General features: G+C 56.6%; 1 protein-coding gene across 1 annotated transcript in view; it reads right to left on the bottom strand.

The window, feature by feature from the left end:
• Plch2 (phospholipase C eta 2) overlaps positions 1 to 26,460 on the bottom strand; it is a 70,379-nt gene that overhangs the window by 43,577 nt on the left and 342 nt on the right. Inside the window, exon 2 of the mRNA XM_060378927.1 lies at positions 25,039 to 25,305. Within this exon, the coding sequence (XP_060234910.1) occupies positions 25,039 to 25,147 (109 nt within the window). The 5' untranslated portion in view covers positions 25,148 to 25,305. The remainder of the gene's footprint in view (positions 1 to 25,038; positions 25,306 to 26,460) is intronic.

The raw sequence follows: 26,460 nt of genomic DNA, 5'->3' as shown, positions 1-26,460 counted from the left end.
AGCTGAGGGAAGGAGTGTGAACACAGAGCTGAGGGAAGGAGTGTGAACACACAGCTGAGGGAAGGAGTGTGAACACAGAGCTGGGGAAGGAGTGTGAACACACAGCTGGGGAAGGAGTGTGAACACACAGCTGAGGGAAGGAGTGTGAACACAGAGCTGGGGAAGGAGTGTGAACACAGAGCTGGGGAAGGAGTGTGAACACACAGCTGAGGGAAGGAGTGTGAACACACAGCTGAGGGAAGGAGTGTGAACACACAGCTGAGGGAGGAGTGTGAACACACAGCTGGGGAAGGAGTGTGAACACACAGCTGGGGAAGGAGTGTGAACACACAGCTGAGGGAAGGAGTGTGAACACACAGCTGAGGGAAGGAGTGTGAACACACAGCTGAGGGAAGGAGTGTGAACACACAGCTGAGGGAGGAGTGTGAACACACAGCTGGGGAAGGAGTGTGAACACACAGCTGGGGAAGGAGTGTGAACACACAGCTGGGGAAGGAGTGTGAACACACAGCTGGGGAAGGAGTGTGAACACACAGCTGGGGAAGGAGTGTGAACACACAGCTGGGGAAGGAGTGTGAACACACAGCTGGGGAAGGAGTGTGAACACAGAGCTGAGGGAAGGAGTGTGAACACACAGCTGGGGAAGGAGTGTGAACACACAGCTGGGGAAGGAGTGTGAACACACAGCTGGGGAAGGAGTGTGAACACAGAGCTGAGGGAAGGAGTGTGAACACACAGCTGGGGAAGGAGTGTGAACACACAGCTGGGGAAGGAGTGTGAACACAGAGCTGGGGAAGGAGTGTGAACACACAGCTGAGGGAAGGAGTGTGAACACACAGCTGGGGAAGGAGTGTGAACACAGAGCTGGGGAAGGAGTGTGAACACACAGCTGGGGAAGGAGTGTGAACACAGAGCTGGGGAAGGAGTGTGAACACAGAGCTGGGGAAGGAGTGTGAACACACAGCTGGGGAAGGAGTGTGAACACACAGCTGAGGGAAGGAGTGTGAACACAGAGCTAGGGGAAGGAGTGTGAACACACAGCTGGGGAAAGAGTGTGAACACACAGCTGGGGAAGGAGTGTGAACACACAGCTGGGGAAGGAGTGTGAACACACAGCTGGGGAAGGAGTGTGAACACACAGCTGAGGGAAGGAGTGTGAACACACAGCTGGGGAAGGAGTGTGAACACACAACTCACAGAAAAAGATTAAGCAAACAGGTTAAGGGAAATACGAACACACAGCTAAGGGATGGAGTGTGAATACACACCTCCAGGAAGGAGTGTGAACACAGCCCAGGGAGGGAGTGCTCACAGGCAGCCCTCAGGCCTGTTCCTTCCTTGAGGCTCACAGACCATCGCTGAGGTGCTCACTCACCATCCACAGCCAACAGGATCTGATGTTTCCCTCACTCCCCAGCAGCCAAAGGCCTGGTAAGGCTGCTGTTTCCCACAAACTCCTCATTCTCAGCCTCTGGGCCAGGCATTCAGCAGGTGACGCAGGGGGATCCACCCTGCCTCCCGGGAAGCCTGCTGCCCTGACCTAAGCCCTCACCATCACTTCCCCTTTGCTGTGTGGGTGCCAGGTCTGAAGGAGACACGTTATTTTCTTTGCCCCACGACCTCACCACATCTTCAAATTCACTCACCCAAGTCTACTGGGACTCCCCGCTGGGGCGCTTTGGCCTGCTCTAGTGCCAGCCCCTCTCCCTGCCCTCTTCGTTCCTCATCGTATTCCACCTGCAGGTGGCGTGGGCCCAGCAGCCACCCAGTGCAACACAGGCAAATGTTTATTTTTTTCCTTTAGTACAAAACAAAACAACACAAACAAACAAAAAAACCCATGAGTCACCGGGGATGTTCAAGCAGGAGGCTTAGGCCGACGGCTGCGGGCGGCAGCGGAACCACTCTCACCCAGCTCTACCCCGAGGCTGCAGGTGCCTCGCTGTGGCAGCCACTCAAGGCAAACATGGCCGCCACCGTCAGGGACACTCACCTGACCGCCTCAGCTTCCCGGGGCACTAGGGAAGGCTGCAGTGGCAGAGAAGACACGCTGGGTGGCTCACACCTGCTGCTACAGCTGGTGATGCTTTGGGGCCACCCCCCCCATCCCACCTCAAGCAGGAAGCACCCCGCAAGGAGGGGCATCCACCCTTGTCCCTGCTGGTGGTGGGCAGGGGCACAGTGCATCTGCCAGTCCAGCCTAGCCCCCTGAAAGCCCTGGTCCCTAAGGCCTTGCAGTCACACCTGAATGCCTGAGGCCTGGACACACAGGCAGGTTTTAGGAACAGCTCTGTCCCCTACAGAAGGAAGCAACAGGCTGGGACCCAGGCTGGACAGAAAGCCTGACCAAGGGCTATAGGAGGGGCACAGCCATCCCTCAGCTCCAGAGTCACGGCACAGAGTTCTCTGGCAGCCTCTTTTCTTTCCCTGGGAAGGGTGGAATGGTTGTCACACTCACAGTGGGGGCCAGTCCTAACCACGCCTCTTACACAAGCCCATCCAGGGGAACGCCTAGGTCTCTGGTTTCAGATGGGGACAAGGAGGCCCAGAGATGGAGGTTTGCTTGATTGAGGTCACTAGCCATGGGAAAATGTATAGGATCCAGGCATCCACCACGGTCCACCATGTTGTCCATAGAATCCTTTGACCTGAAGGAGTCAAGTGTCATTTAAGGTCCACAGCGTACCAGCTTGGCTTGAGCTGCTGGAAGGAGCCGCCTCTGTGACCTCGTGTATTCCTGGGGCAGAGGCAGCAGTGACGTCTGAGTCACGCCTGCAGCTTTTTAAGGCTCAGCTGACTGCAGGGGTAATTTGGGTTTTTTTTGAGGAGACGCAGAGAACACGGTAAGGAGACACCAGTCATAGAGTGGTGTTTTTGTGCCCTTCCCCGACCCAGAGCTCCGTCCTGAGGCAGCAGCCTGCCCTTCGATCCTACAGGGGTCACACAGAAGCCGGCCACTGCCACGCCAACAGCCCAGCAGGATGAGCAGCTCAGGCCTTGCTGAGTGGCTGGGAGCATCCCAGAGAGGGAGACAACCTCCAGATTCCTCCAAAGAAGGAAGTCCAGCAACTCCCAGTCTGCTCCTCTATCATCTGGGCAGTGAGAGGAGCCTCGAACCACGGATGCTCTGAAGAGGTATCTGAGGTGGGGCCAAGTGCTGACATGGAATCTGGTTCTGATGACCATGAGGGATATGGGTGGATTCACTCCGATCACACTTCCTGAATTACATCAGTCCCCACCTCCCAGCTCACGAGCCCCAAGTTGCATTGTCTCCCTCCAAACAGAATATAATAATTCCCAATAATACCAAGCCCAAAATAACCCCCCAATGTACAGCTTGCTGAGCTCTGCGGGGAGAATGGGACTGAGTCAAACACAGCTGCAAGTCACTTTAAAAATACCCGAAACACACACAAACACAGGCATACGTGTGAGCTGCCTCCCAGGGTGTTTGCCTCCGCCCACAGGTCCTGCTCAACAGGTACGCAGGGTGAGCCTGGGGACAGGAGGGCGGAGGACCCGTCCTTCACTCCTGGGGACTGGAAGGTTGTGTGGCTTTGAGGAGGAGGGTAGATGGGGTCTCCTGCTATCCCCGAGACTCCTGCCAGAAACCCCTCCCCTAAAGGTATTCAGCCCCTGCACACTTGGCAAGGAGCACTGCACCCAAGGAGATGCCAGCTCTAGGCTGCTCTCGGGCCAGGAGGGACACCCCTGCGCCTCTACTCTCGGGGTGGGTGCAAAGACAGGCTGATAGATCCTTATGCATAAGGTAGCCAGCAGGCAGTCCCAGAGCGTACTGGCCTTAGCTCCGACACCTGAGGACCTGGGCAGCCCTCACACACAGTGCTGACACCCAGATGGCAACAGAGGAGGGAATAAAGTCTGTCTCCACAGTTAAACATCCTGGGGCCTAGACCCATAGAGGTTGTGGAAAGGAGCCAATACACGGCCCTCCCCCCTCCACCCTCAGTTTCCTCACCTGAAACCCACGTAGCAGCGCACCCCAGCCTGAACAGCAGCCTCTTGGGCACACTCCCTATCATGACAAGGACATCTAGCTCCCAGGACCCTAAAGCCTCTCTGTCACAGCAACATTGCCGATAAGCACAGATCCAAATTAGGCACAGGAACAGGCCAACAATCTTCAAAGATGGGCCCCTGCCTCGAATTACTGAGCAAGAGTCAGGAAGCTGAGGAGGCCGGACTAGGGCAATGGCCTGCAAGTGACAAGTCCATTTCTCCTGAGCCCTGGGAGCTGTCAGAGAAACTCATTAGAGTCATTCCCCAGACTCACAGACTCATCTGCCAGAAAATTCCAAGGCCCAGCAGGATCCTATCAGGAAAGCTCAGGGTCAGCTGTCATACCATCCCTGCCCAGTAATGGGTGCTGTCCACTCAGGATGTGCTCTCTCAGCCCTTGGGAAATGGGTAGTCTGTGGCTTGATCCTCTACAACCCGCTCCAGAGGGCAGGCAGTCACCACACCACACCAGGCCACCTAGATGCTTTCCGAGTAAGTGTCTGAGAGGTAGGGAGCAGCATAATTGTCCCCGAGAGGCCTTATATGCGCCATAGGACCCTCTACTGGGGCCACTGGGGGATCCTGAATGCCCCTAACAACTGAAGGGAGAGTGGTCCGAGTCTCCTGCTGGGTCCACTGACAGCTCTGAAAGGTAAGAAGGAACAGCGGGGCAGAGCTGGCTGCTGACAGCAGCTGGAGAGGAAGGATGGGCTTGGCTGGCCTGTGGAGGGGCCTACTGCCAGGAGAGCATCTTCCACAGCGCCAACAGTGACAGTCTAACGACAGGATACCCGTCCTTGCTCACTGAGGGCCGTCCACACAGCAGCCTTCACTATCAGGCCCGAACAGAGGGACTGCTGGCCCACAGGGACTGCAAAGAAAAGGCCAAAGGACATGGGTGTGCCACTCAGGCCTGGAGAGCACAGGCTCTTTACCTTCAGGAAGGCTGACCTTCCAGAACTGTTCCTGCTCCAAAGGGCTCTCATGCCAACAGGCTGGCACTTGCCCCTCGCCATCCCAGGCTATCCCTCTGCTGCTCTGAAATGTTGCTGTGATCAACAACACCCTAGCACTTGAGAAGTGGGCGCAGGCCCGACCTGGAAACCGTTGCTCAGACGCTGGTGTGGGTCGAGATACCCTCCACAGCAGGTGTCTCATTGGGCCTGCAGGAGCTTTAGGCTGTGGACAGCAATCAGAGGCCCCATTCACACAGATGACAGCCCTCCAGCTGAGGGTTCAGGAACCCCAGACCCTGTCCTCAAGCCTGGTAGCATAGCAAGGGCCTCGCAGCAGCCGCTGCTCCACTGTTGGCCACAACAGCCATCCAACCCCGCATGGCATGTTCAGGGGACAAACTGCCAAGCCAGGACCCCCTAGGCCTGAGCTGGGCTGTATCAGCGGGGTCCACTGATGGAGTCTGCCATTGGGAGACACGGTGACCAAGGGCTACCAAGTTCTTCAAGGAGCCCAGAAAGAGAAGAGCAGGGTCCAGAAGCCATGTGGAGAGCAGAGCTCTGGGACAGAGGAGTGGAGAGAGGAGGTGGTCAAGGAAGGAGCCCCACGTCTCTCCACCAGGGCTGGCTGGAGCGCTGATACAGTCACCTGCCCTTTGGCATGCCCAGACCCCACAGCTCTTCTAGACAAGCACAGAGTAAGCGCATGCTCCACATAGACAACCTTGCCGGCCCTCCACAGGGTCCTGAGGGCCCAGCCCGTCCCAGCTCTTCAGCTGTAAACACAAATGTAAAAGGGTCTCTGTCTCCTGGGCTGGGGAGGAAGGAGCACAGTGGCCCCAGGCCATGCCCTGAGAGGAGGGAGCTCTGGTGTCTGAGGTTTAGGGGTAGTCCTGCAATTCCTTGATTTGACAAATTGTCTCAGCTGCCTTTCAGGAATGGGGCCCAGCAGGAGTGGGTGCAGCCCGAGGCAGGAGGAGTGGCCAGCTATGAGACACTCAGCCGGGATGTAGTGGAGGGCAGGGATGAGAAACCTGCCAGGTTTCCTCCTGATTATTTTAATGCTCCTGCCCTTGGGCAGCACAGTGCAGACAGGCCCCCTGAGGGAAGCCCCTCCAGGGCTCAGCTCTCTGAAGCTCCTGGCCAGTCAAGGAATAGCTTTTACTGTGAATTGCTGTGAATGAGCTGGGGTCCAAGAAAGACCATCTGAAGAACCCAGGAGGCTGGGAAAGGGAGCTGCCAAGCATGCGCACCCACACCTCCCAGAACCAATACGGAGTAGCAGGCGCTGGGTCAAGCACCAAGGAGCTTATGCGTAGTCCCCAGCTCCAACCTGCGGTCTTTTCTCCCTGTGAATCACTGAAGCACCTCCCGAAGCTTGCCTGTGGCTCTCTTATACCTCTCTTATATTCAAGTGGAGACCTGACCTAGCCTCCGAGAACAGCCTAGGCTTCTTCGGTAGCCAGGCTCCGGCCCCAGCCCCAGCCTCCTACTGCTCACAGTACCTCTCCTAAAGCTCTGCTGGGGGCAGGGGCCGACAGAGTGGGCCAGCCAGGAAAGGGCAGGATCAAGGACGCCCGAGTCTCCAGCACAGCAGCCCTTTCCACAGGCTCACTCCAGGACGGCAGCTGCCGCCTTTGGACTGAGATGAGATACTTCCGCAGTGCTGCTCACCCACTGGGCGGGCCAGGTGGAGGCACCCGGCCTCCTCAGCTCCTCAGGAGACTCCAGCTTGCTCCCCAAGGCTCTGCAGCCCTCAGGCTGGCAGCACAAGCCAGCTCTCCTCCAGCCTCTTCTTTCTGCAAACTAGGGACGGATGTGAGGTTCCCAGTGGCTTTGGAGGACAGCAGAGCAATACTCTAACCAGCTTGGCAGCACAGCGAGGGCTGCCCACCACAACCCACCTCCATGCCTGGGGCCACCACACCCCACCCAACAAGGAAACCGGGAGGCCTAGGGAAGGCAGCCTCATCCCTTGCCACTGCCTGAGGGAGCTGCCACGGGAGCAGGTGAGCAAGCAGGCTGGGTGCCCAGACAGAAGGCTCTGTTCATCTCCCACCCCACCAGCCTATGGTGGAACACAGCCCTCACTTAACAGGCATGGCATTTCTAAAGATGACAAAGATCCCGGGCTCAGAATGTGTTTTTTTGTGCGAACAGACACTTCCGCACCAGCATGTGGACGACGGTGCCTCCCCTGCAGTTCAGGCCTGAATCATCAGCCACGATGAGGCCAGGAGTACATCGCGGTCTAGCCACAGTGGGACTCCGGGGAATAAGGCCCATCCCCCTTGCTCCTCAAAAGGGCTGGCACCGATACGGTCAACCACAGCTGTCGGTTCTACCCCTTCTCTGTGTCTGGAGAGCACACAGCACATTCAGGTCACATCCCTTGCAGAGCTGTGACCTGCAGTGATGGGACTTCGTGGAGCTGGAGAAGAGAACAAGGACAGAAAGAAGACCCTTCCTCTGAAAGTGGCGGTCTGCAGGAGTCACCTCCAGCTGCTGGGCGCTGACCAGGCTTCCCACGGGCTGGCATCGATCCGCACAGCCCTGGAATCTATCTTTATTAGCCACGTTCTTGGCTGTAATTTTTCACTTGTCTCTGCAAGCCTCGGCCCTCGAGGAGAATGCCGCACACCCTTACTGGGGTGGAGAAGACGCAGACTGATGAGACTCCCTCCGTCAGGACCTAGAGCAAACCCCAGCCCCTTGTCATCATCTGGGAGGAGGAGAGGCGGTTGATTTGTGTCTTGGCACCTTGGCAACGTTAAGCTGACCAAAGTCTATCCAAGGACAGGGGCCGGGGCAGGGTTGAGAGTGTATGCTAAATATCCAAGCAGTGGGCCTCAGATGGAAGGCTCAAGTGAAGCGTGTCAGCTTGGAGCTAACTTGTCCTCCCTGAGCCTGGAAGCCCAGAACTGGCAGCGCTCATGCCTTCCGGCAGGCTCCTCACCTCCGTCTAGGCAACTGGCTCTCTTACAGCCAGCACCTTCCCTTTACAGACGAGAAAACTGAGTCTCGGGAACTGGCCCCTCCAGAAGCAGCAGATGTCATGTGAACGTCTGGCCCTGGTCTAACCTGCTTCCCTCCACAAGGTCAGCCCTATGGTGCTCCCAGAGGCTCACCCCCCAACCCCCAGAACACATACTGAGATGGCCAAAAGGAGCTGGGATAGGCCGGCCTGCACTTTCCTTGCTTCTTGGCAAGTGGGAGGTAGCATAGCCTGGGGCAGTGCTGGAGTAAGGCTTCCCAGAGGAAGCCAGCCCCAGCCTCCTTAGAAACCCTGGGGAGCCACTTGGAACAGCCTGAGCAGGCAATGGGTCCCTGCACTTGTTGAAGGAGATGTCAACTGAAGATATTAAGAACCCAAAGCTCAGAGAATGACAGGCAGTGGCAGACAACCCGAGCCCAGGCTGGCAGCTCTGGACCTTGAACTTGTTCTTGGAAGACCTGGCCTGAGGGTCTTAGAGTAGAACAGTATGGTAGGTCAGATCTGAAGCAAGAAGAGATGCCAGGAGGATCGTGGCCCCTTTCACGTCTGTCCCGGAAGAGCAGTCATCTTCACTATGCCAGAGCGTTAGGGGATGATCAGAGCTCTTGGAAGGGAGAAATGTTTCATAATCCATTAATTAGATGCTGCTCCACAGGGGAGGGGCACCAGCATGGGAGAGAACCGCTTGAGGAATCTCAGGAAGAACAGAGCCTCGGGCCACCATTGCGGACTAAATCCGTCTAGTGTCGGTCACCAGAGGCTAGCCCCAGAACAGCCAGTCTACATGGACAAGCCTTGGGGACACAGACCAGCTGGACAGGTGTGACGGGCATTCCAGGGCATGTCAGAGAAGCCCAGTGGAGCTGCTGAGGTAGCGTGTACAGAGCAACAACCTCGCTCTTCTCAGTCAGTGGCTGGGGAGCAGGGCTGAGCTCAAGGGAACCAGGGCCCAATACCCAGCATCCCTCCTGGTTCAACAGCACCCTCCTGCTCACACGTCACAGGTAACTGCAGCTACTGGTCAGCCACCTAGGCCATGGTTCTACAAGAAAGAGGTGAGTGGGAGGAGCACCAAAGATCAGGGCGGGATAGGCCAGGGTAGGAGGCTTAAGCTCTCCACCCACTGCCCTCTCCCATGTTCAAGGACCAGTGTGGGCAGTTCTGTCCATCAGAGTCACTACTGTCCATTCAGGGTGACAGAGGCAGTTCTGTCCATTCAGGGGGCTGACCAGTCCCTGAATCTGCTCTGTCAAAGCATACATCAATTGGAGGCCTGAGAAAAAGAACATTTTGGAGAGCCCAGTGCCTCCTCACTTATCCTAGTAGTCTCTGAAGACAGTGGCAGCCCAGGCAAAGATGAGGTAAGCTCTCCAACTAGATGTTCAAACCCATATCTGCACCAGTCCTGTCCTGAGCCTGTGGGACTCAGCAGCAGATCCGTACCTGATTCTGGCTCAGCAGTGCTGAGCAGGGGGATACCAGGATAGACAACATGACCACTGAGGTGGGCTGAAGGATGACAAATATGAATGTGTGTCCCTGGAACCTATAAGCACGACTGCTTCTGAAGAGCGTCTCTGTGAATGGAATGGAGCTAGAGTCCTAGGTGGTGATCCTGAACATCAGTGGCTACTCAAAGGGCCAAGGGTGCCAGCGGCCATCTTGGTCCAATGATAGGTTCCTGTTCCCATGTCAAAGGTGAAAAGAACAGAGTTCTAGGGAGCATCAGGGTGCAGGGGTAAGGTATGGCAGGGCGAGAGGCTCAGGTGCCTTGGCCATGCAATCTCCTGTGTTCAGGGGCTAGGGCATGGGCAGGACTGCCCACCAGAAACAACGAGCCTCACAGAAGGAAAGCGGAAGGCTCAAGAGACAGAGCAGGGAAGGCAGAAAGCAGAGGCTACAGAAGAGAGAGGCAAAGAGAGAAATGATGCAGAAATATACCTAGGATGCCAAGGAAGGGCATAGCCACAAGAAGATGATAGGCAGGACCTTCAGAGAGCCTTCAGACCCACAGAGCCTTCAGAAGGAGCGGGACCCCACCCACACCTGACAGGTCAGACCTGTGGCCTCTGGGGCTGTGTGAGGGCGCATGGCTGATAGGAGTCATCAGTGTGCCAGTTTGCTCCAGCAACCTAGAAATAACCCTCATGCTGGGATGGACAGCCAGGGGTCTGTGGAAGGAGATGACAGGCTAGCTACCATGAAGGGAAGGAGGGTCCTGGTGTCCACAGTTCCCCAATGTAGCCCAGAACCATGTACTTCTTCCAACGGCCCAGTGCTCACGGCACCTCTGTGGCAGGTGGCTGCCAATGTGACTTTGGAGAAGAGAAAGGGACTCACAGAGGGTTAGGTGACCTGCTTAGCTCTCAAAGCCAGTTAGAATAATCACAGTCAGGATGCCATGCACCCACAGGTCTGTGCACGTACCTCCTTAGAGGCCCTTTGGGCACCCCTGTCTGCTCTGAGGAACCCTCACACAGACAGAGAACTACCAAATGTGATGGTACCCGTGGAAGGCCCACATCAGCGAGCGCCCCGTGACAAGAGAAGAGGCCAGGCCAGAGGTGCTGGTGTGGAGCTGTAGACAGTGGCCTCCTGTGCCCTCCCTAACCAAGCAGAGGAACAGCTCAGGAGCTTATCCTCCCCATCCCCAGTATCCCCGAGTTCTTGGGTCTCCAAGGTCAGCAAATCAGTCATCATCACGGTCATCATCGCCTGGAGCTTCAGGCCCCTGCACAGCCTCTTCTGTGTTCCCTTTCCACACAGCAGGGTCTCAGGAAAGGAAATGGGTCTCAAGAACATCGGCTCGCTGCAGCCAGCATCCCTACACTTGGGAGGCTGAGGCAGGAAGATTGCCTGGAGTTCAAGGCCAGCCTGAGCTACAAAGTGATACCCTCCTGTCTAAATTTAAAAAAAAAAAAAAAAAAAAAAGGCCAGCCCCTTCACTTCCTCCCTCCTAGGCAGGGCCTTTGCTTGGAAGTAGGTCTGTGTAACTGTGCAGATTAGGTGTGTATAGGGTATACACACTTATTCATGTAGGGGTGTTCCGTGTATGTGCACAGGCCTTCCAGGGCATCTAGTGAGGAGGAGAGAGGAGGTGATGAGAGCCGTGAGCCCACAGGGTGCCGATGACCAGGACCTACGGGGCCACTCCAGCAGCCTCTGATGGAGTGCCACATCCGCTCCACACTCTTTGCCTGTCGGCCTCTCCAGAGTCCCTCTCACTGTCATCAGACATGACTCCTCCTGGCACTCCCTGCCCACTGGGATTTGATGCCCAGCAGGAGCTCAGAAGACAGGTATGGGGAGTCTGCTCCACTCTGTGGGGGCAGAGACCCCGGAATTGAGTTTGAAAGCTGCTGGGAGAACAGAATGGGAAAGGAAGATAGGAGCAAGAGGAGAGAGGCTCTGGGTGCAGCTGGGCACTTCTCTTCAGACCCCTCAGACTCCTGCTCCAGAACTGGCCTGGGAGGAGAATATAAGCTTGCACTAGCACACGCACACACACACACACACACACACACACACTTGCACACAGGCTACAGAAGTAGGAGTCTTTCTGAAAGAGCTCCCAGTCAGGTTCATCCTCAACCCAAGAAATCCTGGGAGGCCAAGGGGCACTGAAACCCCCTGACTCTGAGCCCCTGTTCCTCTGCCCGGAACGGCCAGCTCTTGGCAAGACTGGGTGGCAGAAGCAGCCTCCTTTGTCCCTTTGTGCTGGGCAGAAAGGACAAAAGCGCACTCCCGGCTGGCTAGCTGCTGCCACTGGAGACGTCTCCAGGAGCCCTTCCTCCGTCTGCCTGCGATGCTGCCTGTTACACAACAGACCTAAGAATAATCCAAAGGGCGGTCGCAGATGAACGCCTCGCCCTGGGACCCCTCCAGCTGGGGTGGTGGGAGGAACCACTGGAGAAGGACCGTGCTTCTATTCAAGACTCAGCCTGTGTGGCGGCCATGTGGCCCCTGCCCCCGCTCCGCCCCAGCGCCTGGGGGACCTGCTGTACCCTAACCCCATCCTCAACCACAGCTCTCAGGGTGACTGGGGTGTCTGGAGGGGCCACAGCCACCTGTGTCCACTGGCCTGGGTCAACAGTCCTGACCTAGAGCAGCTGCAGTTCTGGTTGGACATAGTGATGACATCTGGGCCAGATGACAGCCCCTTTCCTAGCAGCCAAGGGCAGACAGAGCCCCATGCAAGCTGGGAGCTGCAGTGAGACAGGAAGCATGGGAGACAGCAGGAGAGGACCTTCTGCACTGGTCTTCAGCCCATTCTGAGGTCCAGGCGGCAGCCCATCTCCTCACAGCCCCTCCACTGCAGCAGGTGGCAGGCAGCCTTCCGGTCACTGGCGCATCCTCTGGGCTGGGCTCACCACCCCTCCCAGGAGCAGGAGGCAGGGTGGGTACGATAGTTGGCAGATAATGAAGTAGTCCTGTTAGCACAGAGTAACTGAGTCTATACAAATTGGCCCATAGCTCTTCATCTATTGCAGGCATTAAAAATTAAAATCCAATTACAACTCGTATTGTCAAACCTGGCTGCTGCCGATTGCAGCCATGTGTGGGGGATTATGTAACCTGGACTGTTGGTGGTAGGACTGAACCTCAGGCACCAGCGCTTCCTACCCCCGCCAGGGTCTGCAGGAGGGCTCTCTCACGTGTAAGCAGCATGACCTGAGGGGGCCCAGGGCCTAGCCAAAACATCAGCTGAGGGGAATCCCTGCCTAGCCACCCAGCAGAGAACCCACCGTTACTACGCCACACCTGGCTGTTACCTAATGGCAGTGCATCGGTCCTACTGGGTGACAGAGAGCGGGCCTGCCTCAGTCTCAGGCTTCCTCAGCATCCTAAATGGGCAAGGTTCCAAGGCATCAAGACTACCAAGCCAGCCCAGAGCTCCAGGTGGGCACACACTGTCAAGCTACTGTATGGCCAAGTCCAACAGCTCCTGTTCCAAGAGTGTGAGGGGTCAGCTGTCCTCTTCCAGCCGACAAGGACCCCAAAAGCTGGGCCTTAGGGAATGGGACTGCAGGACTCCTCAGGTAAGCTGATGGCACCCAATCTCTTGTTCTGTCTAACATCCAGCCCTTCTCACAGGTCTTGCAGAGAATGTGGCTGTGGAATGAGGGTAATGTGATGGGGTAACCAGGACCAGGGGCCAGGGAGGGGAAAGCAGTACAAGCCAGCTCCCGACCCACCAACAGCTCAGAAGGTAGGCTTGACCTCTGGCCCGCTTCTGTGCATGGGCCCCAGACTCCCTGATGTAGTTCTTAAGTTGGAACTTTGTTCAGGAGTCCTGGCAGGACACTAGCAGGCAACCCTGGGTGGACGAAGGCTTTGGGTAATGTGGTGTGGGCATGAGAATAGCTAGGCATCACCTCTGGAGCCCAGGGAATTGGGAAGCAAGGGGCACAGCAGTACCTTTGCATGGAAAGGTACCAAGAAGACCACAGAGGAAAGGCCTGATTTAGTAAGGAGTCTATGATTACTTCCTGTGTCTCAACTGTCACCAGCCAGCCCAGACTGGAAATGAAGGAGGAAGAGGGGGGAGGAGGAAAGGGGGAAAGAGGAGAGGTGAAGGAAGGACTCCTATATCTTTGACATCTCCTTTTGACAGTTCCCTAAGTACCCAGTCCCCTACAAAATGCCCCAGAAGGGCTTGAAGGCCCAGAGTCCCTGGAATCAGTTCACACACACACACACACACACACGCACACACACACAGTGGATGCCTGAACTCTTCCCCCACAAGACCCTCCAGGGCCATGTGGCTCCCTCCCCCCCTCTGGCCCCACGTGCCTCGAGGCTGGGGGCTGGGCCTGTGCATCCTGCCCCAGCCCAGACACATGTGTGATGTATTCGGCTGCGCTACAGCTGTCCACCCAGCACTTCTGGTGGACTCAAGTGGCAGTGGCCGCGCTGCACCCCTCAGTGGGAAGGAGGGGCGTCCCCACCCCCACCCCAGCAGGGGTCAGTCTCCACACAGAATCACAGGCCCGGTAAGACAGGTAAGACATCGTCCTGAAACCTGGGGAGGAAAGTTTGCAGGGGGTGGTGCTCTAATCCTTCATTCAGTACCTGAGGCCATCGTGAGAGCCCTGGACCTCTCTGCCTGTCCTGCTGCGATCCCACATGCGCACCCGTGCCCAAATGGAGCAGAGAAGCCGCAGGGACCCGCATGCGGCTGGCTCTGGAACCGCAAGTGCCCCCTCCCAGGGCACAGCCCTGGCCCGGGCCAGGAGCGGCGCGCCCCCGCGCGTCTACCCGCCCCAGCCCCGCGTCTGCAGCCACAGGAGCGGCACCTACTGTGCTTCTGCGGGGCGGCTCCCGCGTCCATTGTCTCCGCGTTGACAGCAGTGAGGTGGCCACGAGGGCGCGGAGTCGGGTGGTCAGTGGCCTGGTTCGGACTGAGGCTAAGGCTCCGCGGGCATCGCTTCGCCAGGGCTGGCGGCCCGCGGCTGGCTGTGCGCGCAGCGCGTTCCGCGCTGTGACACTGAGCCCCGTGGAGGCGCCGCGCGAGGAGCGCGCTGTCACTCGTGCCGCCCGCACCACACCCCCTGCCCGCCCCGCGCCGGGAGGGAGCCGGGGTGGCCCCCGGCTGCGTGGCGCATAGAGCAGGGCGCAACGTGGAACCGCGGGCAAGCTCAACGCATGGAGATGGGCGCGGGGCAGACAACTGAGCCAGCACCGCCCCGCGTCCGCCCTAACCAAAGTATTCTTTCCGCAAAGATGCACCCGCAGCCTCCCACCACCACGCCTCTGTGTGGCCAGAGCCTCAGACCAGGAGGGGGCGGGGCAGAGAGCGCTTCCACGAGAGGCTGCTCCACGCAGCCAAAGCAAAGCCCTGAGCTTGAGGTCATTGCTCTCCGCACTTCTGCCCCCCTCCCCCGCTCGGCCCCCAGGTGCTCGAAAAGGAGGGTCTGGGTCACCTCTCCCAAAACCAAGAGGTCAGGCAGCACGTGCAGAGCGCTGAAAGTCCCTAGACCAGTGGAAAGGAGTAATAGCCCGCCGGTGCTAGAGAGCAAGACCCCTTAGCGCCCTTTACAAGTGTTTCTGGGTCAGAGTGGGAGGGGGCTTGGTCTGCTGTCTTGGAAACTGCCATTCAGGGCTGGAGAGAGGACCCCATAGGACATGGAAATAGAGCACTGACTCCTCCCTGGCCAGCCTCTGGCCTCCCACAGAGCCCCTTCCTGCCGTTCCAGGCTCTGGAGGGTGGCCTCAACTGTTCTCAGAGACAGACTTTGGATCCTGGGGGCCATCTTGGCACCTCTTCGCCAAAATAGGCCTCTCAGCAGCCCCTAGCTCTTTTTTTCCAAGAGTGAACCTATCTGCCCGCAGGCCCCTGTCTGAGAAAATGTCCCACCTGTGTTCACGGAGTCATTGGCTCCCTCCTGGTATGCTTTGGCTTTTTGCTGAGAAACAACTTTCTGCCAGCAAGCCACTCCCAGCCCCCAGACTGCTGAGGACTCCATACTGTGCTGTTTTAGGTCTAACCTGGGCTTAGTTCAGAATGGGTTGGGAAATCTTAGCCAGACCAAAACAGGGGGTATGACCCAATGAGGAGACTCAAACCCTGAATGTCACCCAGCAAAAGAAAGCCTGGACCTGCAATAAGCCCATCTCAGCGGGATGAGGCGAGGAGCCTCACACGAGGAAGGGTGTCCTCTGAGACAAACAGTGCCTGCTCTTTTCGTCCCAGGGCGTACCCTCGCCACTCATCCGCCTTGGTGCAATGACTTAAGAGTTCATATCCCAGCTCCAATGGACCCATGAGATAGATGCCTTAGTACCCCCTCTCCAGCCTTAGTTTCCCCCGTTCAGACTCATGGTCTCCACAGATCCTTGACTCTTCTCAAGCCACCCATTGATTCCTTAGCTCCGCCATAGGTCCTGTGACCAAAGGTGAGCCGTGAAAGATGACACAGCACACCCAGGGGCAGCTGAAAGCCAAGGTGCTCTGCTAGATTTCTAGGCTCACTGGCCCTCACAGTCTCATCTGGCTAAGGCTGGGTGTGCCCAGACTCCGGCCAGGGTAAGTAGTGCCAGGCATTCATGCCATAGTCACAAACCCCTGTGCTGTCACCCATCATCTCCATGAAACAGGTGACCAGAGCTTCGCTCCAGGGCGGTAGCTGCCTGAGCCACGCTATGGAGGTAGTTGTCAAAACTCCTTCCCAGAAGCCTGCGATACCAGCTCTGTGCTCCTCCTGCCCTGGCCACAGGGGCGCACAGACTCCCCCAGATGTCACCTAGCCTCTCTTCTGGAATGCAACCTCCAGCAACTTCCCCCTCCTCCCACTGGGCACAGTAATGCCCAGGCCAGAACCACACACACCCATCTTCCACTCTAACCCTGGCAGCATGAGCTTTCCCAGGACCCCAGTGTCCAGAAGTGTATTAAAGAGGAAGGAATAACGCATCTATGAAGAGCTGGGAGAAGGCTCAGTGGCGAAGTGTATGTGCTGCTCTTGAAAGAGCCCCGAGTCTGATTCCCAGCTCCCACATCAGACAGCTCAGCAAGGCCTCACCTCTGCCTCCAGGGATTCCTACAGCTTCTGCCCCCATAGGCGCTTGCGCTCACATGAACACACACACACAATTAAAAGCAAAATCTTTAAAGTAAAATCAAGTGTGAGTGAGTGAGTGGGTGAGAAGAAGCCAGTGGCTCTGGGGCTGTGAGAAAGTCTGAGGCCCAGCCTCCAGCCCAGGAAGGATCCTCCTAGTACATGCCAGGTGCCGACAGGGCCAAGCACGGGTCAGGGTGAGATCCCTGCAGGGAGACCACAGAGCATTTCAGGAGCGCACCTGTGGTGCCAGTGCTTCTTGGCTGCTGCAACTTTGTAACAGGGTGCTGGGGAAGCAAAGCCCTGGTGCTGGAGCTGGGCGCTTCCTCTTTTGCTTTGTGGAATATCCCCAGGCACTCCAAGGACTCCTCTCAGTAGGATAGTGCCAAGCACCCCTCACCAAGCTTAAAGACCCCCATAGCTGGCCACAATTCCCTTTATTTTGGACATGGAATAGGCAGCACGTTCCAGCTCGTGCCCACTTACACACCTTCCCCAGACAGTGATGACTTTGTCTGAGATGGGGGAAGGTTCCTCCTAGACTGACAGCAGTTGCTAGAAGCGGATCCCTAACACACACACACACACACACACACACGATGTGGCAGGCCCATGGCAAGGTGCTCTTGATGCAATTCTAGCAGCCAGATGGACAGCCTGACTCTAGACCACCACTGTCAGGAACCTGAGAGCCTCCAAGACCTCATGTCCTGTTCCTTGTAGGTGGGGAACCATACGCCCGTTGCTCCTATACTCACTGAACAGGCCTAGCTTTTCAGACCTTCAGGTACTGTCCCACATTGGAGGACAAGAATGCACCCAGGTTTGGCCCCACTACCTCTCACCCTCAGACACCCCACCACCACCACCCCACCACCCCCGCTGACAACAGGACCCTGCTCTGATGTGACAGATGGCTCAGGGCAGGAGCACAGCGTAGACCTTGACCGCAGCCAGCGGTCACCACCATGGACACACAGGCCCACAGGGATGCTCACAGAGAGCCAGCAAGAGGCACAGCCAGGGCGCCGCAGAGAGAGCAAGCACGCACTCGCCAAATCAATACGTCTAATTGGGTAAATGTGCAATTCTCAACTGGCTAAATTTAGAAAGTGTGTGTTTCCTCTTCTCCCAGCATCTGGTCTTAAGACATCCCGTTCTCAATCAGAAATCAAGATAACGTGCAGGACCGGCTTCTGCTTCCCACATACCAGCCTGAGGTCTGGCACCCGGCACAGGAAGTCCAGGCCTGGCCAGCACTGTGGAGATGGGCAGGTGACCTGGCCTCTAGTTCAGGGGGAGGTCTCCGAACACTTTGCCGTGCTAAGCTGGCACCAACAAGTAGGAGTGAGGACACACTGGGAGGCTCAGAGGTATCTCTGCAGATGCTGCTGGCCCTTAGGATCTCACTGGCTCCTGATACCACATTTTCTATAAGAAGGAAACTGAGGCACCTAGAAAGGACTTCTCTTGCTCAGGGTGCCTGGACCCCGGGGACCCTGTCTCAAACAGCCCCGTCCTTTGCAGGCTGCAAGACCTACATCTAGGTGTTCCAGGACAGGGCACCTGTGAGCTTGGGCAGAGCCCTCTGTATGCCAGTCTTGCCCCTTCTGTGGTGCCCTAGACCCCTGACCAGGGCATCCCTGGTAACCAGGACTGGGCAAGAAACAGCCCCAGGCTAGACAGGTAGACAGAATTCAATGCTGGGCATTCTCCAAGGTGAACCCACTGAGCTCCTTTAACCCCTGGGACCTCCAGAGAGCTGCTCACGAGCTTAGAGCTGAGGCCCCTCTAGCTCAAGCAGAAGGAGGTAGAGATGGCCCTCTCCCAACCCTCGCAGCCCTAGGACAGTCTGGAGGAAATGTGGACTGCAGTGCTGCAGCTGCTGGTCTGCGACAGCACTCAGAACAATATGGACCACTGTGCGCGTGGAGAAGTTGGGGGAGGCAGCCCTCGGCTCCGTCGAGGGTGGGTCTTCAGCTGCCTAAGCCAGGGAGGTCCTGGATCCCTTTCCTGGACACTAGGGAAGGAGGTCCTGGGCCCTAGGTGGGACACATTGTACATGGAAAACTCATCCACCTCCCCTTTCTGCCTTCCCACTATAGCCTCCCCCAGAATTCCAGGACTGCTTGTTTCTGCCTTTTACAACCCACAGTCACAGGCATACAGTTCTGCTTGCCTAGGAGGAGCTGGGGCAGGAGAGGGGCACGAAAGAAAGTCTCTGGAAAGACCTGTTCCCAGGCCTCCCAGTGGCCCCAGATCCCCAGTCTCACAGAGCTGCTCCCAGGAGCCACTGGTGAGCCCGTGTTGGTCACTAGCACACTATCCCTGTCCCTTTCATCTCCCCCAGACCACAGTCAGCCTACCACATGCACCTGCGTCACGGCGGCACCCTCGCTAGACTAGTCACTCGTTCACAAGATGACTCTTCTGTTCCACAACTGGCCACAGGTATTCTCTGAACATGCCCAGGGCAGCTGGGTGGCATTCACCAGGACACTGCCCAGCCATCAGTGTGAATTAAGCACACACCAAGTGTGGTGGTGCATTCTAGAGGACCTGGGGCCCAGCAGGGAGTTCTAAAGACAAGCCGGGCGTGGCAGCTTAGTCCAGCCGGTGGAGCAGCACACGGGAGGCCGGAGAGGTGGAGGGCCTCAAGCAGGAGATCCTCAGCTCCCCGGGTGAGGAGATGCTGCAGGTGAGATCCAGGACACATGGGTGCCAGGCATGCACACGTGCGCGTGGTGAGCTCACTGTGTGTGTAACATGTTGCATGTGTGTTCCTGTGTTTGGCTGGGGGCTGGGAGAGGAAGCAGATTAGGGAGCATGACCTGAGGGCTGTTCAGAAGGGGCCAAAGCAGAAGAGGCAGGAAACATGGACAGAGCCTGAGGCACAGAGAAGTACCCCAGGGCTGGGCAGACATCATGACTAAGGTTGTCCAGGGTTCGGGCTCAAGGATTCTGATAGAGTGGGTGCTGTTTGCTGACAGGGCCGCAGAGGGCTGCAGAGGGCTTGGCATTCAGATGGCCACAGTCACACTCAGTTGGCAACGGGCTGAAGCTGGGCAGGTGGGGGAGCAGTAGAGGCAGGAGAGCCCGGTCTCCAAAGCAGGGGTACATCCTCAAAGGAGAGGAGGTGGCAGCCCAGTGGGACTCAGAACCAGACATGGCGGTCCAGCCACCAGCTGACGGCTCCCGGGAGACTGGAAAAAGAGCAAGACCCATGCACTTCCGTCCCAGACGCTAAGTCTTTGCTCAGCACTCACTCCCTGCCTGCTGGGATCAGCTGCTTCTGTGCCTAAGAGGCCTAGACCAGCACCCACCTAGCATCAGCTATGTGCCAGGCCCACAGAGCTACCTCAGCCAAGATAAAGTGCCCAGCCAAGCCATGTCTCCACTCATGAGAACAGAGCTGAGGCAGGGTATGCAGGACTTCATGGCCCCTTGCTCCTTCCCTGCCCAACATGGTACGCCCTCTCCCGTCAGGAACTCCCCTCCACGCCTTCTGGTGGCAGCCTAGGAAAGCCCTCCTTGGAGAGCTCTCGGATCTAGACACTCTAGCTTGACTCGACCACGCTGCCTTTCTTCTCTACAGACCCCCACCTGCCTCTGAAAGCTAGCCCAGTGCATGTGTAGACATCAGGAAGAACTGTGCTGAGAGGGATCTCTTGCATCCTCTCAGCCCAGTGCCCAAAGATGGGGAGACAAGACAAGCCCAGCACGTGGTCATGCTTGCCACTCCAGTACACCAGGCACCCTCCTCCTTCCTCCTCCCAAGGACAAGGCCCAGGGACATGCCCTGAGAGAAAGCAGCAACAGATGCCCAGCCACAGGGAGAGACAGTGAAAGTGCAAGTCTCAGGCAGCAAACTAATGCTCAACTCATCTGGCCAGGTGTCCCATCAGGTCCGCCCAGGGCGAGAGCTTTCCCGGGCTGCCTTAGGCTTCCTGAGATGTTGCTCTCTGAGCCTCCGCCCCTTAAATGGCCCATCTCCTCTGCTACCCAACCCTTATCCAGAAGCCTCCCGTCCTTAGAGGGGTCCTGCAGCAGCCCCGGTTCTCCTGCCCAGAGTTACCCCACCTACTGCCCCATCTCACGTACACCTCCAACCACAGGGGGGTCCCAGGAAGCTGTTTTTGGGCCACTTTCCTAGTCACAGATGTCCGGGAGGAGAGCCCCTATATCTACCCCCTTCTAGAAAAGGTTCCAGGGCCAGTGAGAAGTTCAGAAGTTAAAGACATTTGCTGCCAAGCCTGCCAGCCTGAGTTCAGTTCCTAGGACCTACATGGTAGAAGGAGAGAACCGACTCCTCTACGCCCATGCTACATGCTCACACCCACATAGACAGACACACAGACACACGTGATAAAACACACACACAGAGAAAGAAAGAAAAGACTGTGCTTCTGAACCAGGCAGGGCTAATGCTAGAAAGGCAATGGGCACCCAGAGGCTCTGGCTGGGCCAGGCCACCACCTAGCTTCAATGGCACTCACACAGCCAGTCTCTCCTTTGCTTGCTCAGCAAGCTAAGGGCAGAAGCTTCAGAGCACTGGAGGACGTCAAATGCTACTTCACACCCACAGCCTCCTGGATGTCAGAGTTTCTGAGCTGGGCAAGGGTCTCCCTGCAGCAACCCTGGTGGCAGCACCACTTCAGAATGTGCTGACACTGGGTGATGCCACAGTGTGCCACCTGGGGTGCGGGAGGCAGCCCTTAAAACGCAGAGGCCTGGGACTCAGGAAACTGAGGCAGAAGGACCTTGAAATCAGACCTGTTTGGGCTACAGGCAACATTTAAGGACAGCCCAGATGACTCAGTAAGGCCCTTTCCCAACGCAAAAATAATAACAATTATAAGGGTATAGCTCAGTGGTAGAGCACCTGCCTAGCATACTTTAAAGGGGGGCATAACAATGACTCTCTTGGTGTGCACCAGGACCTAGCTCATAAATTTAGCACCCACATAAAACGGCAGGTTCTGCAGCACCCTGCATAGGGAGGTGAAGCCAGGAGACCCCAAAGCTCACTGGCCAGCCTTTATAGCAAGTGATAGACCCTCATCTAAAACATACAATGGGAAATAACTGATTCTTTAATCTGACACCAAAGCCAATCTCTGGCCTCCACACACACAAGCATACATGCACATATGAGCACGCATGAACACACACACACAAATTCAATAAAAAGTCAGGCTCCAGGAGAAAGCTCCAAGATGGAAAAACATTAAGCGCACTGAAAATGTAGCTGGACTGACATGGGAGAGACAGGCAGCATAAAACTCCTCAGGCTATAGTCAGAAACCTGTACACAGAAACTGAAAGCCGTAGATGGTGTCGGTGAATCTCACTTGCTTCTTTATAGTTTACATTGCACTTCCCAGAGCAGCTCAGCAGCTCGCCTGAGCCAGACTTGCTTTCATGGCCAGGAAAAAAGCCATACATGAGAGGCTGACACAGCACTGGAAAAGTTGTGGGGGTGGGGTGGGGAGGAGCTAGATCTGAGCACTCTTTGAAGTGGGAAAGCCCCCTGGGAACACAGCCTGTGTGCAAACACTGTGCTTCACCCCTACCCTAGCCTCTCAGCCAGGCTCAGACAGCAACAGGGAGACAGGACACAGGGGTGCGTGCTGCAGCCGGCCTGCATCGCTGCTGACACATCCTGGTGACAAGCATTCCTGGGACACACGCACATGCGCACACACACACACACACACGCACACACACACACGCACACACACACACACGCACACACGCACACACGCACATGCGCACACACACACACACGCACGCACACACACACACACACACACGCACACACGCACACACGCACATGCGCACACACACACACACACACACACGCGAACACACACACACACGCACATGCGCACACACACACACGCACGCACGCACGCACGCACGCACACACACACACACACACACACACACACCATCTAGGTGCCCCTGGGAAGCATCCTGATTCCAGCCTCTCTCAGAATCATCTGAGCCCTCTCTCCTCAAATGAAGCAGAACCCAGCCAGGTGCACCTGAGTTCAGGGGACAGACTGTCAGGGAGGGCACCGCTGCCTCATCAACAGCTGAGCGCATGAACAGCTGGGCGAGGGTTCTAGCGCAAGCAGCAGCTCCCTCAGCCTCGCTGCCTCAGTGCTGGGGATCACTCCACATACTCCCCCACACCTCAGACTGCAGTGGGCCTGTCTACTGAAGAGCTACACAGCTGGCAGGTGAGTTACAGGCCCTTTCGGTCCCCCATCTCAGCCCCATCTGCCCAAGGCCCAGACGTAAAGGCGGCAGCCAAAGCAGCCTCTCTGGTTTGCTTGCAAGGCTGCATCTTTCCGCCTGGCTGCCAGTTTCCAGGGGAGGTGACCCAGGAACTCTCCCCTCCTAGAAATGCTTTAGCATCTCTCCCACCAACCACCCCCAAGTTCTGATCTTCACTGTGACGCCAGTGAAATGGGAGGAAGAAGCGGTGCAAGAACCAGGAGGCAGCCACTCACAGGGCCCGAAGTGTCCTCAGAACTCCTGGCTGGACACCCATGCCTTGGAGCTCTGGAGGTGGGAAGCTGGTGCCACAGCTCCACAGTGCAAGCCTCTGGCCTGGGCTCCAAGCCGGCAGTTCTCATACACCCCCACCCCTCAGCCTGTGGATTGGACTGAACTGCTCTAAATGAAACCAGTTACCACGGATACACCAGAAGTGGGATAGCACAGCCCGGGTGGGAGAAATGTTGACCATGAATGGCTTCCAACGTCGTCCCACTATCCACAGCCCTTGGCTTGGTTCTTAGAGATCCATCTGCCCTGGCCCCGGCTCCTGCATCTTAGAGGTCTTACTGCCTTGTCAGAAATGAGGCCTAATCCCTGTGGGTCACAAAAGCAAGAAGCCAAGATACAGCAAAGAATGGTAAGAGCAACTGTGGTGGGCCCTTGTGCAAGCTGCTTGACCACAGTGGGCCAGGAGCAGCCCCAGAAGAGCAGCCCCCAAGCACACTCAGCTGGTGCACCTGGTTAACACCCTCACACTCTCTCACACACAGAGGAAGCTGAGCTGGCACCAGCCAGGGCAGGAGCCAGCCCAAAGAACTGAGACCCGCTTTAGTTAAACTAAGAACAAATCACACATGGCTAATATTCTAAGCATCATTCATGCCCTAACCACTCAGCTCGGCAACTTCCCATTGCTTCATGAGGCTGCTTCCAGAAGCCTTCCCGGAAAGACCTTCAGGCCAAACTAGGAGCCCCTGCCTGCAGACTCAGTCTAGACCCAGCACAAGAGCTGCACACCAGGCACAGGGAGACACTGTGGGGCAATCAGTGACAAGGGAGCCATAAGCACAGGATGGAGACAGCAAGAAAGAGCCAGAAATTAGGGTCATGCTTCCTGGGACTGTCAGCCCTGGATCCAGGGGTTCCTGTATCTGGCTGCCCTACAGAGCCTTGGGAGGAACTCTGGGGTCTGGTAGGGCTCACCTCTCTTTCTCCAACTAGCCACCCCCTTTTTTTTTTTTTTATAATTTTTTACTTTATTTTATGTGCATTAGTGTGAAGGTGTCAGATCCCTTGGAACTGGCGGTACAGACAGTTGTGAGCTGCCATGTGGGTTCTGGGAATTGAACTCAGGTCCTTTGGAAGAGCAGACAGTGCTCTTAACCACTGAGCCATCGCTCCAGCCCCATTATTATTTTTTATAATTTTTTATTTTATTTTATGTGCATTAGTGTGAAGGACCACCCCCTTTCTTAATGTCCATCCCAGAGCTCAAGGCCAAAGCACGGGAGGGACTTCGCACAGCTGAGCAGACAGACCCGCCCTCAGGTAGGGAGGCTTGTCCAGGCGCATCTGGAGAATGTGGGATTAACAAGCTAGAGCTGGCTCCACTGGCAAAAGGGTGTGTTGTGCTGTGAACACATGTGGCACACACAGGCACACGCACACCCACACCCACAGGCAGGGGCAGACCTGCCCCCCCCCCCGACAGAGCACCCAGCAAACCAGAAAGTCATGGGCAGAGAGTCCCCTATGCTCCTTCAGAGTCTGCAGGCAGGGGCTCCTAGTTTGGCCTGACGGTCTTTCTGGAAGGCTTCCTGAAGCAGCCCCAAGGAGCAATGGGAAGTTGCCAAGCTGAGTGGGTAGGGCATGAATGGTACTTAGAACACTTCCCCACACTGGACCTAGAAGGCTCCCCACACAAGACACCTGCACTGTCTGACAGCTGACACCCCCGAGTTAATGCCATCTCTGCTCCAGGCAAGCCACAGGATTCACTGTGTGTAGCCAGGGAGAGTGTGCTTATGTGTAAGATCCGCATGCATTAGCTGCCTTTGCACTGAGCGCTGGGCTCCCCAGATACGGGAGCACTCTCTTTTGGGGAAGTTGGCACTTTCTCCTCCCCAGAGGACATCATAGGATTCAAATCATCCCTTGGATCTCAAGGACAGAGTGGCTCAGCAGGACAAGTACCAGGCATGAATGAGGCCTTACTCACCCACAGGCAGAACGTTGGCACTCAGGAAAAGCCATCTGCTGTCCAGATCCGGCCCTGGGTCCTCAGGCAATGAAGAAGGACCAGTGCTGCTATCCAGAAGGAGATTCATCCTAGAGGGAGGGAGGCTCTCTGGGGTTTGGGTGCAGCCAGCCTGGATTAGCAGAGGGGTCGAGTCATCAGCAGGTCATTGATCTGAGGTCCCTCAGCTCCCAGGGCCCCCAGTGTCCGTTGCTGAGGTGAAATCTAGGCCTGGAGTGCATCACATACCTAGAGAAAGCAAAAAGAGCAGAGAATGTGAGTGTGTGTGTGTGTGTGTGTGTGTGTGTGTGTGGGTGGGTTGGGTTGGGGTGGGGGGAGTCGAGCTACCTGCACTGTGGGAAAGCAGTACGCAGCACAGCTGGAGGATGCTGGACTGTAGATAGACCCGCAGCGCAGGGCTAGTGTAGAGCTGGGTAGCTGGGAGCCAAGGATGAGGAGATGGAGCAAGAAGGGCCCAAGGGTGCCTGTGAAGCCTCACACCTTTGGTGAGTAGCAGGTGAAGGCAGAGTACTGTGGCCAAGCTGCCAGCTTCCTCAGGAGTGTTCAGAATGCTTTCTGTGCGAAGACTTTCTGCAAGGCTTCATCAAAGAAAACAAGAGCCACTTCACCAAAACCAGCCAGCCTCACAGGAACAAACTTTGCAAGACAAAGTACCTGTGACACCTGAGAACGTGCAGCCCTATGGCCGTGCCCAGCTCCTCACCAGTCCTTAGGCACACTGGACCTTAGGGGACCTAAAGAGCCTGTGCACCTCCTTCTTCCCTGCCCTGGCCCCTCGCTGAAGCATCACTCTCCATCCAGAGTCTCAAGCCATTTCATCACCCAGTCAGTGGTGCACTGAATGGAGGCCCCGGTGGTCTCCCAGGCAACCGTCTGCCCAGGGCAGCCCTGCTTGGCTGAGTTCCAAGCCCCTGATTTCCAAGGCACCCCAGGTTCTGACAAACCTCCTTGTTCCATCCTGGAGCCCATCCCCCAGCCTCTGCTCAGTCCCTGCCTGGAACTTTCCTTCCCACCTCTCACTACATCCAACATCTACTATCTGGGCCAGCTCCTTCCAGAGGCTTTCCGGATGCCTCTTCCCAGGCGTCTGCTCTCCGTGGCGTCTCCTTTAGGAACTACAGAGAAATTGGCAGGGCAAAGGAGGACTTGGCCACCTGAAGCCTGGACTTGCCCTGGATGGAGCTTCTAGTCCCAACTATGATAAACATCATCAGCTTGCCTGGACCCTCCTGAAACCAAGAACTATGCTCTGTCCAGGTAAGAAAACAGGCAGGGAAAGGGAGGCCCTTCAAGTCCTGGCAGGGAAGGCTCCTGCCTCCACTCTACTTCCCTTCTTGAAGCCAGAGCCCTGGTTCCCTCTGAGTGTTCCCTCTTCCAAATGCC

This window comes from Meriones unguiculatus, chromosome 3, assembly GCF_030254825.1.
Source record: "Meriones unguiculatus strain TT.TT164.6M chromosome 3, Bangor_MerUng_6.1, whole genome shotgun sequence".
Classification (NCBI taxonomy): domain Eukaryota; kingdom Metazoa; phylum Chordata; class Mammalia; order Rodentia; family Muridae; genus Meriones; species Meriones unguiculatus.
This window is presented reverse-complemented; position numbering and strand designations above follow the sequence as displayed.